Source organism: Mustela nivalis (assembly GCF_964662115.1).
Source record: "Mustela nivalis genome assembly, chromosome: 1".
Taxonomy (NCBI): domain Eukaryota; kingdom Metazoa; phylum Chordata; class Mammalia; order Carnivora; family Mustelidae; genus Mustela; species Mustela nivalis.
Window position 1 is genome coordinate 214,091,060 of NC_139020.1, and position 13,640 is coordinate 214,104,699.

Consider the following 13,640-nt stretch of genomic DNA (forward strand, 5'->3'; position numbering starts at 1 on the left):
ACCCAGAGCCCGGACAGCTGAGGCCCCTGCCCCACCAGGCCCACCAGAGGGAGGTCCCCAGCCGAGCCGCCGGTGGCCACCTGTTTCCTCCCCAGCCTGTGATTAATGACGCCGCAGTCCATCCATCACGCACCAGCCAGTGCCTGGCTCTGCCCCGGAGCCTGTGGGGCCCTGCGCTCATTTGTAAGCAGGCTGCAAGCCTGGTCTCAGACGGTTGGATCCATGAGACAGATCCCCGCCCCGCCCTGCTCCCAGATAGGGCCCTGGAAGCAGGATGCAGGCCCGGAGTCGGGGGCGGCGGGAGCCCAGGGGCATGCTGCCGGACACAGTAAGGTCCTCAGAAGCCCCAAACCCCCCATATTAATTATCTAGTCAAGACGGTTCCGTCCTGGGCCGCGGCACTCTCCCTGCCTTGCCCTCACCCACCGCGCCTCCCCGCATGGCCCAGCCGGGCCTGGCCCCTCTCCTGAACCCCAGTGCGGGGCGTCCTACCCCCTCGCCCCCTCCTGCCTTGCCTTCCTCCATTCTGGCAACCAGCAGCGCCTTTTGCCTGGCAGACCCTCGGTGCTGCTCTAAGCCAGGGCTTCTCAGATGGGGGTGAGTTGGCCCCCAGGGACACTCAGCGACGTCTGCACACGCTTCTGCTTGTCAAGACTGGGCTCCGTGCCAGGAGCGGGGTCCGGGGGGGGTGCTGCTGGGGATGCGGCTCAACACCCCAAGTGCCCAGGATGGGCCCTCACAGAGAAAGAGCTGGGCCAGAATGCCAGATGTGCAGAGGCTGACTGAGACACTCTGCTCTAAAACCTTCCATGGCTCCCTAGTGCCTTCCATGCAAAAAGCCAACGTCTCGGTCCAGAATGCAGGGTCCTGCTTCCTCCAGCCGCCTGGCCCTCATACCGACATACCCCACTATGCCCCGGCTTCAAGCCCTACCTGGAGGAGCTGCGTCACCCAGGGCTAAAGACCCAAGGACCCGACTTTTTTTTTTTTTTTAAGATTTTATTTATTTATTTGACATAAAGAGAGTACAAGCAGGAGGAGCAGCAGAGAGAGAGGGAGAAGCAGACTCCCCCCGCCGCTGAGCAGGGAGCCCGATGTGGGACTCAATCCCAGGACCCTGGGATCGTGACCTGAGCCGAAGGCAGCCGCCCAACTGACTGAGCCACCCAGTCACCCGAACCTGACTTTTACACCCTGGCCCTGTCACCTTCCAGCTGTGTGATTTTTCCAGGTCTCTACCTTGTGGCGCCTGCCTTTCCCCGTCTTTCAAACGGTCCGAATACCTACGGTTAAAATCCTTAAAGCAGAGCCTGGGACATAGTCAAGTCATGTGAGGTTGATTGGTTGAATCCTACTCATGGTCCGGGACACAATTCTGGGCCTTGTCTGCCTGCAGAGAGGCCCAGGCCTGACCCCACATTAGGCGGGGCAGGGGGGCGGGGGCAGTCTCTTGTGCCCGGCTCCGCCACTGCCAGCCTCTGCCAGCCTCGCCTGGGGTCTGCAAAAATGGGAGAGTTTGGTCCCCAAATGGCTAAATACGACGTCAGGCTCAGACACGGGCTGAAAGAGGGTGTCCCGGGAGAAAGGGTATGTGGCATGGGGACTCATGCTGTCCCACAGGACCTGAACTCTGTTTAATGCTCTTGTCAACATCTCAAAATTCCTAAATTCCTAATAACTTTCCAACAGGAGACCCTGAATTTTCATTTTGCCTTGCCCCAAAATTTGATAGCCCATCTGCTTCAGGGACTCTGGTACAATTTGCGGGGCCTGCGTGTTCCAGAACCCAATAGGAATACTGAAGAACTTTCCAAAAAGGTTTTCCTTTCTTTTCTTATGGCATCGGGACGAGGGGGACCCACATTTTTCTTCTTATCTTTGCCCCCATCGGGTGCCATCTTCAATTAACACACTGATATTCTGCTCATAGTGATTTTTTATCTTTTTGTAGGAATTTTTATTTTAAAAAACATCCAAGTAGCATTTATCTGGAAGGGTTTTGTTTGGGGGGAGCAGGGGGGATAGGAGGAACCTTAAATTTTGCATATTCATCTCATTCCTGTGCAGCCTTTCATCTGCCCAGGAAGGGTGTCTGGGGTCCTAACTCTCTGTTTCACAGTTCCGGAAAACCCAAGGCCCAAAGAAGTCATACGCACGGGGAGGAGGGGGAGGCACGCGGCGGAACTGATAATGATGGCGATGGTGGTGGTAATTAAGAGATTGCCTTTAGCCTTTGCCGGGTTAACTGCACATTCCTTCACCAGCTTCTCTGGGGCCTGCGCTCCACATGGCAGCAAGACAGATCCTATCAAAATCCCGGCTGGGCCGGCCCTGTCCAGGGCTTCCGCTTCCTTGCCTCTCTTGGAGTAAAAGCCCAAGTCTCCCCCCACTCCCCAAAGCCCTACATCATTGCTCATGCCCCTGGCACCAGCCACAGAATTCGCTGGGCCCAATGGAAGACAAAACCGCCAGACCCCTTGTTCAAAAACTAAGGAATTTCCAGCACACAAGGGCAGGTCATGAACCCAAGCACAGACCCTTCTGAGTGCAGGCCCCCTGGGCCAAGGCATGAAGCTGCTGGCCCTGGCTCCCCGAGCTGCCTCAGGGCCCTTGCACTTGCTATGCCTGCCTCCTTGACTAAGCCTCTCCTGCCCCCACCCCTGGCGGGGGCTCTCTCTCACCTTCAGGTCCAGGAGGCCTCTTGGCCTCTTGACCTCCGTGTTGCCTCATTTGCCCCAGAGCCGTTACCACCCGCTGACCTGCCAGGGATTTTGGCCTGTGCATTTGTGTGTCTCCTGTCATCTCGGCCCCCGGGGGCGCTGGGACTTTATACCCCCCACCCCCATGCCACCCCCAGGTCTCGGGGCAGGGCCTGGCACACAGTAGGCGCTCAATCCATGCGTGTCGAAGGGCCGGCGCCCTCGAGGTCGGCGGGGTTACCGCGGCCTTTCTGCAGGAGAGGAAACCGAGGCTCGGAGAGAAAACAGCCGGCGAGCCAAGGTTACAGAGCATGTCCCTGGCACGCGTCCAGGTCGCGCCATGACTGAGTCGGCGGTTTCGATGGGGGCGGCCGGGCCCTTTCTCTGCCGGACGGGGAAACCGAGGCCCGGCGGCGGCCCGGGCCCACCCCGCCGGGAGGGGCCGCGGCCCCGGGGCGGGGCGCGCCGTGCCCAAGGTCACCGCGCCGGCCGGCGGGGGAGGCGGGCTGGGTGGGGATCCGCAGGCCTCCCCGGGCGCGCGCCCCCCTCGGCGGCGCGCACGGGGCCCGGGAAGCAGCAGCGGCGGCGGCGGCGGCGGCGGCGGCGGCAGCAGGTGGAGCCGGAGCCTCCGCGCAGCCGAGGCCGCGGCCACTGCCGGCGTCGCCGCCATTAGACAATAGGAGCGGCGGCCGGGCGTGCGGGGAGGCGGGCGGCGGGGAGGGGCGGGGAGGGGCGCCGGGCGCGCAGGAAGCGGGGCCCGGGGCGCGCCGGGGCCGGGCGCGCGGGGAGGGGGCGCAGGAAGCGGGCGAGGCCGGGCGCGGGAGGCGGCGGCGGCGGCCCCGGGAGCTGCCGATCGGCGCCGGGACAAAGGCGCGGCCGCCCGGCGCCCCGAGCCTCCCGAGCCGGGGCGCACAGCCGGGGCGCAGCCCGCGCCCCCCGCCGCGACTGACATGATGTTTCCACAAAGCAGGCATTCGGTAAGCGGGGCCCGCCGGCCCGGCGCCCCCACCCCCCACCCCCAGGTCCGGGCCCGGCATCCCCTAGGTCCGCGCCTGGCACCCCCAGTTCTCGTGCGGGCCCTTCCTCCCCGCCCCCCACCCAGGTCCGGGCCCCGCGGACCTCCCCCAGGTCGGCGCCTGGCACCCCAGTTCCCAGCCGGGCCACCCCCCCCCCCCACCCGCCGGCTCCCTACTCGGCGCCTCCCCCAACTCCTGGGCCGGGTCCCCTCCAGCTCCCGGCCCAGCGCTACTCCCCCGCCCCCACCACCCGGGCTCTCCCCCACCGACGCCCCGTAGGTCCCGGTCCCTCTCCCAGCTCGCGACCCGGATTCGCCCCCTAGTTCCTAGGCCCGGTCCCCTCCAGCTCCGGGCCCGGATTCCCCCTCCCCCAGCCCCTGGGGCATGCTTACCCCCCCCCACCCCAGCCAGGCCGGGCCTCGGGCGGCCTTGGCCTCGGGCCTGGGGCACCCGGGGAGCCCCACCGGGCACCTCGAGCACCGCAGCTGGTTTTGGGGCCTGGGAGTGGGGGAGATCCGAGGCGCACCCCTCCCGGAAGAGCGCGGCCGGGAAGAAGGGTGCTGGGAATCTGGGGTGGAGGCCCCCCTCGGGTAATTTGGGGCGCTGGGAGAGGATCCTTCCCCAAGGCGACTTTGCGGGGAGGCCTTGCGCCCCCACCAACTTGGGGAGGGGGACTCTAGGACGCCTTCTCCCCCCTCGCAGAGGCACTTGGGGTTCTCGGATGTGCACCCCCCCCAGCGCTCTGGAGGGGCGGTAGAGGGCGCACGCTGCCCCCCACCAAGGGCGGACCTTAAAACGCACCCCCACAGCCCCAGGGGGTGGCGGGGAACGAGGCGGCTCCGGGCGCACCCACCCCCTCGCCTTCCCCCGGGAGAGGCGGGGGCAGGAAGCGAGGGCGGGGGCCGCGCCAGGGGCTGTAAACACGGGCCCGGGAAGTGGGGCGAGAGGGGGGGCCGCGCTGCAGCTGCGCCGACTGGCCGCTGCCTTGGGGGTCGCCCCGCCCCGCCTGGCCCTGACCGGGGCCGCTCCCCCGCCCCGCAGGGCTCGTCTCACCTACCCCAGCAACTCAAATTCACCACCTCGGACTCCTGCGACCGCATCAAAGACGAGTTTCAGCTGCTGCAGGCTCAGTACCACAGGTGAGCAGGGGCCCCCAGCGGGCATGGTGGACGGCCCACCCCCCAGCCTGGAGGGGAGGTTGTGGCCACAGCTACATACTCACATCTGAAAAAAATGTAGGTAGAGAGCGTCCTATTATGTGGTAGGCCCTGCCGTGAGCACGTTCTAATATTAAACTCGCATAGACCTCAAGGCAGCCCATTTGACAGGTAAGAACACTGAGGCGCAAAAAGTTACAATTATTTGCCCAGAGACTCCGCTATCTGTGTGGCTTCAGAGTTCCTCTCCCCAGCCCACCACCCCTCCCCCAGTCCCCCTTGGTTAAAAGACCTCCCAAGAAGTTGGGGAATGGATGGACCTTGCCACGTCCCACCCCCAAAAGAAAACCCTCTGTAGCCTGTTAAAATCTTTCTTCGTAGTTTTGGAGAAGGAGTTCTTCGTAGTTTTGGAGAAGGAGTTCCTGGCGTCCTAACAGATTCTCAAAGTCCTAACAGATTCTCAGAGGCGGCTCTTCCTCCATAATTTAAGGTTCTCGCGTTGTAAAGGGCTTGCCACGTGCCAGAGCTGAGGGGAAGGACCTAGCATTATTTTCATCTCACTGTTAAAGAAATTTAAGCCCAGAGAGGTTAGAGATTTTCTGGGGGCTGCACAGCAGAGAAGGGGCAGACTCAGGTTTGCAGCCAATCTCTGGGTTGAAGAATGCAGATTCTCAAGGCTCTGTTACAGAGTCGGGGGGCTGTGCCTGGGAATCAGAAGGGAGTCCTTGGTCACAGTCACAGTTCCCCACCGGGCCTTGGGCCCTCTCGGGACCTCAGTTTGCCAACACCAAAGTGTTCCAAGAAGGATCCTGGGTTTTCTCCTGAGAAGAAAGAGAAATAACAAGATACAGATTTATAGATAAATTTTCAAAAACCCCACCTTTTGGGGGGTACTGGCTGTGCTCCCCACGCCCTAAATACTGAACTGACATTCTCTTGTTCACTCTTCCTTGTTGTCCTGTTAATGTGCCCGTTCTTCAGACAGGGAAACTGAGGCACAGGCAGTTGAAAGGCCCCATGAACTTTGTTCTGGGCCCCTGGTTGGTTAGGGACTTGGCTTGGCGAACTTGGCTCTTCTGAGCCCCTCCAGGGGATGCTTCGCTCCCAGCCTGGCCCAGGCCCATCTCAGTGAGCACTGGCGCTGGTCCAGTCCCGTAGCTCCGAGTCAGAGTGCTGTCCTGTGCTGGGTGACTTTGGGGAAGCCAGACACCTTCTCTGAACTTTGGGGTCTCCACCCACTGGGCCTGGGTTTCTCTGGGACAGTGAGGGGTCCTGCCGCGTTGGGGGCACACCCAAGATTTGCCAGACCCTCAAGAAGCGCCAGAAATTCAGAGTTTGGGCTGAAATTGCCTGATTGGGGTTTTGTTGTTTTTGTTGTTGTTGTTGGTTTTTTGTTTTTGTTTTTGTTTTTTTTTTTTGCTAATGGTGTCAACAAATAGCGTTTTTTAAAGAAAATGAGAGAAAACAAACTCACGGTGGGGGGGTCCACAGCAACAGAAACTATGGCTCATCTCTGACTCTGGGCGTACAAGTCAGCTTGGTGGAGTGAAGCGCCAGGCCCCTAGCAGGACTTTAAGAACAAGCATTTATTGGGTGCTTGCTGTATACCAGGCATCATTCTAGAAGATTTTTTCATCTTTTTTTTTTTTTTTTTAAGATTTTATTATTTGACAGAGAGGGAACACAAGCAGGGGGAGTGAGAGAGAGAGAAGGCGGCTTCCTGCTGAGCAGGGAGCCCAACGCGGGGCTTGATCCCAGTACCCTGGAATCATGACCTGAGCCAGAGGCAGAGGCTTAACGACTGATCTGCCCAGGCATCCCCAGATTTTCTTGTCTTAATCCATTTCCTTCTCATCACCCCACCCTGGGAGGTTGGTATTTGGCGATGCAGAGACCAGGGCACAGAGAGGTAGAGGGGTTTGCTTAGAGCCACACAGCATCAAGGGGTCTGGGCTGACCTTTGAATCCAGTGTGCCTGGCTTGAGTCCGTGCTGTCAGCTTTCTAGGTCTTTCTTTGCCCTTCTCCTTGGGGACAGGGGTGGGTAGGCTTTGAGAAATGGCCTAAGCTCATCCCTGCCTGAGAGAGGCCTGCGGCTCCCAACAGTGGGAACTTTTATCCCCTAGTGCAATCAAGGCTTACGAGACGGACCAGACCCCCTTGGAGATTCCTTGGTGAATCCGACCCAGAGCCCAGCCTTCCACCCTCCACCCTCTCCCCACTTCTGTGGTTTCCGTTCCTTCCTCCCTGGCTGGATAGTTTTCCCCAGGGATTGGGACTGTGGCCTCGGAAGCCAGCTTTCTGGCTGTGTGACCTTGAGCTAATTACTCAGCCTCTCTGGGCATCCATTGCATCATCGGGAAATGAGGGTGACACCAATAGGACTGATCTCATCGAGTCTCTGGACAGGGAAGACTTTTCTTTGAGTCCCTGGCTGAACCGGAGTCTGCCTGTTCTAGGAAGCCTGAGCCGCGCCCCCCAGCCCCCTCGTGTCGCCAAAGCTCTGTGCCCCCCCCCCCCCCCCCCGCTCCGCACAATGGGCCCCTGGTCCCTCTCCCCTTGTTCTTTTTCAGCCTCAAGCTGGAATGTGACAAGCTGGCCAGCGAGAAGTCAGAGATGCAGCGTCATTATGTGATGGTAAGCTGGGCTCCCGTGGGGAGGGGAAGGGAGACCCCTGACCCTCCTGCAGCCCTGGCAGCTGCCTGAACCCTGGCCACCTCCTGTGGGATGGACAAGGCTGCGGGGTCTGCTCTCCATTCAGCTGGGCCCCTGGGGCTTGGCCGAGGCCGCCTTGCTGGCCTGGCCGCCGGCCCAGGCAGTGGCCCAGGTGCCAAACCACCGGGTTGCAGCCCGGGCCTGCCAGGTCCCCCGGCTGTCCTTGGCAGCAGAGGAGGCAGCCGCTGTGTAAGCCAAAGCCAGGAACTGACTGGGGTAGCAGCCGGATCCTTCCCTGCCCCCACAGTTCGGGCATCCCAGCCCTTAACCCCTCCTTGCCCGAGCTTCAGAACGAGGACTCCTGGGGGTTGGGGGGGCATCGGGCAGAAAGCTGACATCCTTTGAGGTTGGAGGGAGGGAAGGGGTGACACCCGCATTCTTTGCTTGACATCTGAGACCCTGCCTGTGAGCCATACCAGAATCCCCTGCTGGGATTTCTACCCACCAGTGGCAGTTCTACAGCAAAAAGCCCCTGCCTCAGTCCAGCCCAGAGCCCAGCTCTCCCAGGCTGCCGGGGAGGCAGAGCCAGACGCTGACCCTCCTAGCTCTGGAGGGCTGGGGCTAGGACAGAGAGCAACCCAGGATGGGCGTGTTTGGCGGGGGGGGGGGGGGGCACCCTGCCCAGGAGGCTGCATGGAGGATGGGGCATTGAGGCTAGGGTCTTGAAGAATGAGTAGGAGCTTGCTGGGCAGAGGAGAAGAAACCATAGAAAGTCCTGGGAATGAACTTGGCTTCCCCAGCCCCACCCCCAGGGATGATGGGGAACCACGAGGGGCTTTCGAGGAGGGGAGGAGGTAGGGTCAGATCTAGGGCGTGAGGGGGGGCTGCTGACCCCAGAGCCAGACCCCGCAGGCTTCGTTTATCCTGGTTATTTATATCCAGGAAGGCAAACTTCCCCGGAGTCTGGGGCCACCCGCAGACAAGACACATAAAGATAAAAGATTAGGAGTCCTGGAATGTATGTGTGTTGGAGAGGGGGCTGGAGAGTTATTCCAGAAACCAGGGAACCAGGCCTGGCTGGGGCCCCGAAGCCCCCCACATGCAGCCCCGCCAGGTGCCCGGGCTCCTGCTCCAGGTGTGGGGGACTCGTGCTTGCCCTCCTGCTCCCGCCCCCCGGGCATGTGCGTCTCTGTCCCTCTGTCACACAGCCCAGTCTTCGCCCCACCCCCATTTCTCTTTCTCTGTCTCTCCACCACGCAGTACTATGAGATGTCCTACGGCTTGAACATTGAGATGCACAAGCAGGTACGCTCCCCCCACCCCCTGCAACCCCAGACAGGTGGGCCCGGCCCCTTGGCTGTGCCCCAAGGCCAGTCAGGCCTCCACACCTGATCCTGTGACCTTCCCAGCCCCTCCCCCTGTTGCTTCTCAGGCCTCCCTGGGAGGTTTCTCCCTCCCTGAGGGGGGGCCCAGACCTTTCCTACCCACTTACTCCCCTTGCTGGCAGTGGGGGGGGGGACATGCCAGCTCCCGGATTGCTTCGCTCCCTCCGGCCTTTCTTTGCCTGCCCCCCCCACCCACCCACCCACCCACAAGCTGCCCTCTTAGCTGTGGGGCTGAGAGCTGGCCTTGGACCCCACCTTGGCTGCTGACCCAGTGCCCGTGGGCTCCGGGTGTTGGTCTGACCCGGGGCTGAGTTGGCCTCCTCGGAGGGAGCACCTCACAGGCCTCTCGGGACGGGTCTGCACCTGCCCCCGCTGCGGCCCTGGGCTGAGGCGTGTGTGTGTGTGTGTGTGTGTGTGTGTGTGTGTGTGTTACAGGCTGAAATCGTCAAGAGGCTGAATGGGATTTGTGCCCAGGTCCTACCCTACCTTTCCCAAGAGGTGAGTGGTGCCCTGGGGCTGCCGGGAAGAGGAGGTAGTTGGACCATGAACTTGCCCCAGGGCCTGTCTTCCCCCTCCTCCGCTCCCCCCCCCCCCAGCAGCTTCTGGGGCACACACCTCCACTCTGTGGACCTTCCAGACACAGAAGAATCCCCAGGCTGGAGAAACCCCAGGGTTCAGGGCGCTGGAGGGAGGGGCCTCACTCTGCTGTAGAGTTCCCGGCCTGAGTGAGTCATTCCACGGGTAAAAATGTCGGATATGCCCAAGACAGTACTGAGATTTTTTTTTTCCCCTTCTGGATTCTGCCTTTTACCCGCCCGAGGTTTGCCTGCCAGGCTCTGTGAGCCGCCTTAGGCCAGAAACCAGAGGCCAGGTGTGTCGAGAGGGCGCTCAGCTCGTGTCTGCAGACAGACAGACAGACACGTGCAGGTGCAACACAGACCGCGGGGACATGTGTGCCCTGGGGAACCACGTGCCGAGCTTTGCTTTTGTTTTTTTGGGATGTTGAGTCTTGGTGTGAGGTCCACTCTGCATTCCCCGTGCTGCCATTCCTGCCCTCCGCCAGGTTTCCTGTCTGTTATTCATCGTTTCCTCTTTAATCCCTGACTTTATCTTGGGGTCCTTGCGGGTGACCTGCATGCCCAGAAGGACACTATGAAAACCCTAGAGGAGGAGGTTCTTGAGGCCCTGAAGACCTAGACTTGTGCTTTCCTTTCATGACAGGGGCTTCCTGGAAGGCAAGGCGAAAGGGGAGATTGGCAGAGTCCAGCATCTGAGGGCAGGAGAGATGGACTCATAGGGAGGGCTGGGGTGTGGGTGGCAGATTGCTCCAGGAGGGACTGTCCTGAACCTAGACTCTTACCCTGTACTGCCAGAATCCACTGGGCCTTCCCCAGTTGTAGGAGGAGAGGAGCTTAGATTAACAAATCTCAGCACAATGTGTAAGTTCTTAGGATCAAGACTTCCCTGTACAGTTGGCCAGGTTGTGCACTGTACATTTACTTCTTTGTACTTGGCATTGAATAGGTCATGGTCCAGGGTTTCTCTCAGACTCGCACAATGGCGTTTTCTTAAGTATCTGGCACCAGTCCCTCTGAGTCTTCTGCGAATCTGGCTTGGTGAACAGAAGTGGCTGGAGGGAGGGGTTTTCTGGTGGGATGGAAAGCCCCATAGTGGAGGGGGGGGGCTTTCCCCTGGGCTCTGTGCCTCAAACCCTCACAGAGATCAGGGCATATAGCTCCTGGCTCCTCGCTTTACCCCATCTCCCCTCCAGCACCAGCAGCAGGTCTTGGGAGCCATCGAGAGGGCTAAGCAGGTCACCGCTCCTGAGCTGAACTCCATCATCCGGGTATGTCTGCGTCTTGGGTCTTGGATCTTGGGTCTTGGGTGGGAGGCCCAGGCAGCTCATGCTTCCCTCCCGTCTGCCCTGCAGCAGCAGCTCCAAGCCCATCAGCTGTCCCAGCTTCAGGCTCTGGCCTTGCCCCTGACCCCACTGCCCGTGGGGCTGCAGCCGCCCTCGCTGCCCGCGGTCAGCGCTGGCACCGGCCTCCTCTCGCTGTCGGCGCTGGGCTCCCAGGCCCACCTCTCCAAGGAAGACAAGAATGGGCATGACGGGGACACCCACCAGGAGGATGACGGCGAGAAGTCGGATTAGCGGGGACAGGGAGGGTGGGGGGGACAGAGGGGAGACAGACACGGAGAGAGAGGAATGTTTAGTGCAAGACACAGTGTAGCTCGGGTTCGGCCGAACGTGGTAGTATTTATGGTAGCCGCCTGCTGGGGTCCTAGCCCTGCCCGCGCCACCCCTAGCTTCGCTCACACCCCCAGCTCCCGGCCTCCCGACTCCTCTCCTTTCTCCTCTCGGCCCTCCCCCATCCTCCTCCCCTGCAGCCTGAGTGGGCGAATGCCCGCTCATTCCACGCAGGAGGCCAGCTGAGGCCTGGAGGCACAAATGGGAGGCCAGGTCAGAAAACAGCAAAGCCTCAAGAAGCCCAGCACCTCTGCACAGCCCTGTTCCGCAAACGTGCACCTGACCGCAGGGCCGCCAGGCCCCTCAGGGCACACGCCCCCCAGCCTCCCACCCTGGCACTGCATGCAAACACCACTGCTAGCTGCCCCCTCCCGCCCCGCGCCCCACGCCCCTCCCCACTCACCTCCTCCACTAGTTCCAGAGCCCACGCCCACCTGTCCTCTCCCGGAGAGGGGGCGGAGACAGTGAGCCTAGCCAGGAGCAGGGGTGGGGGTGGCGGGCGTCCCAGAATTCCCTTTCTCCCCTCCCCGAATAAAGATGAGGGTACTCAAGTTGTCTTGGTTTTTATTTTTATTTTTTTTCCCTTTTTCCAGTATACTAGCTTGTCTTTTAAGAAAAGGGATATTAAAAAAAAAGAAAAAAAGACAGAAAAATGTTTAAAAAAAAAAACAAGCAACACCCACACCTGTGTCTGTATATAGCCTCTTAGACTGTCAGCTTTTGTTGTGTTCAGTCGTTTGATCGCTGCGGAGAGAAGGGAGAATGCTGTATGGAGGGTGGGCTTAGCTGTGCCTTTCAAATAAAGATGTGAGAAGGTTGGTTTGCCTTGTTCCTGCCTCTGTGTTGCGGGCTGCCGCCGCGGTGCCCCCTTCCCAGGGGAGGAGGGGGCTTCCCTCATGTCTGAGCTCCTCCTTACAGGACTGGATAGTGAGAACCTCCCCGCCCCCGGAGTCCGCCTTGCCAGCGTGGTCTGTCTCCCCAGCTTGATGCGCAGACCAGAGAGGGTCTGGGGCGTGCAGCGGAGCAGAGCTGATCTCTGATCGCCAGGCCAGAGGGCTCCCAAGTGGCCTTCTCTTTCCTTAGAAGGTTTCAACACTGCAGAATTCATCCAAATCTGAGAACACAGACACCCCCACCCCCAGCTGAACCTGACCCGCGAGGACCTCTTGGTGGTCTCCCTGCCACAGCCCAGCTGGGCCACCTGGGGGAGCCAGAAGGAAAGGAGAGACCCCCAGAGAGCTTGGCTCTGGGCCAAGATGCCTCAGGCGGCCCACCAGGACAGGGGGCCAGGCTGAGAATAAGGCCCAACAGTCTGGGATTCCTTACCCCAAGGACCTGGGCACCTGCGGACTTCTGCTAAAGTCAAGAAATTCTCACCTGCCCCCGCCTCATCTAGTGGCTTCTCAAGGTGGACCCAGGGCACAGGGGTGTGAGGATGGAGTGCTTCCCTCTGGGGAAATGGCTCGCAGGGGAAGAGGAGGGGGAGCACGACTGGGTGGGTCCCACCAGCCTCCCACCGCGTCCCACCGCACCTCCACGGCAACCCGAGCTCTAAAAAAGCCCGTGTGATGGGGTCCCTCCCTGCCTAGCCTTTATCCTTGGGCCCAAAACCAGAACTCACCCAGGACACTCGGAGTAAAAACTCACACCGCCAACTGTCACACCCTCTTGGAAGGCTGTTTGGCACCCAGCGCTTCCCCTCTGGGTCCACCCCCAGAGCCACCGTGCCGGTCCTCCACAAAGGCATGGGACAAGGGTGCTCAGAGCTGCTGTCCCTCCTGACTTCCTCCCCCCGGAAACCACCCACCACCCATCAACAGCAGAATGGCAGGCCTGGAAAACACTACGCAGCCACGAAAAAGAGGGAGGCACCGCTCTGCTCAACACCTGGGTCTCGCCATCCTGCCCACGGCTCGCTGACCCAGAGAAGCCAGGGACGAAAGCACACCTGCTGAGTGATTCCATTTATATAAGGAACAAAATCAAGCCCAAGAGCCCTATAGTGTTAGGTGTCATGGGGTCACCTTTGGAGAGGGAGGCGGAGGGGTAGAGGGGGCTTCCCACCCGGCTGTTTCCTAACTCGGGGCCGGTGAGTGTGTTGTTCAGTCTTTAATCATCTGGTGGTTCACTTGCAATGTGCGCCCTCTTTGGTGTGTTACATTTCACAATTTTAAAATCCTACAAAGTGGATTTGGGGGGTGTCCACGGCAGTGGTACTGCTTCTCACTCCTCCAGTGACTCCAGACCGAAACATCTTGCTGTTCCTTGCTTGGAGAGTGTTGCATATGCTGTTCCCTCTATCTGGAACAGTGTTCTCTCTCTCTCTCTTTTTTTCCCCCTCCCCAGGGTAGTAAGCTTCCAAGACTTCCAGATGTCGCTTCCCTCAACTCCTCCCCAGACCCTACCTTAAAGCAGGGGTCCGTGATCCCTCCACCCGGGTCCCGTATGTCACATGATGGCTGTGAGCACCAGGCCTCCAAAC

General features: G+C 60.4%; 1 protein-coding gene across 2 annotated transcripts; it reads left to right on the forward strand.

The window, feature by feature from the left end:
* Positions 1 to 259: 259 nt before the first annotated feature.
* TLE5 (TLE family member 5, transcriptional modulator) lies at positions 260 to 11,976 on the forward strand. 2 transcript variants are annotated; one of them, XM_082736734.1, is made up of 7 exons: positions 260 to 328; positions 4,757 to 4,854; positions 7,444 to 7,507; positions 8,786 to 8,830; positions 9,346 to 9,408; positions 10,682 to 10,756; positions 10,841 to 11,976. In XM_082736734.1, exons 1-7 carry the CDS (start codon positions 275 to 277, stop codon positions 11,060 to 11,062), a joined length of 621 nt encoding a protein of 206 aa, XP_082592860.1. In that variant the 5' UTR covers positions 260 to 274; the 3' UTR covers positions 11,063 to 11,976. The 2 variants fall into 2 exon arrangements, with proteins under 2 accessions (XP_082592860.1, XP_082592861.1); XM_082736735.1 differs by lacking the exon at positions 260 to 328 and adding an exon at positions 3,482 to 3,676.
* The last annotated feature ends 1,664 nt before the right edge of the window (positions 11,977 to 13,640 follow it).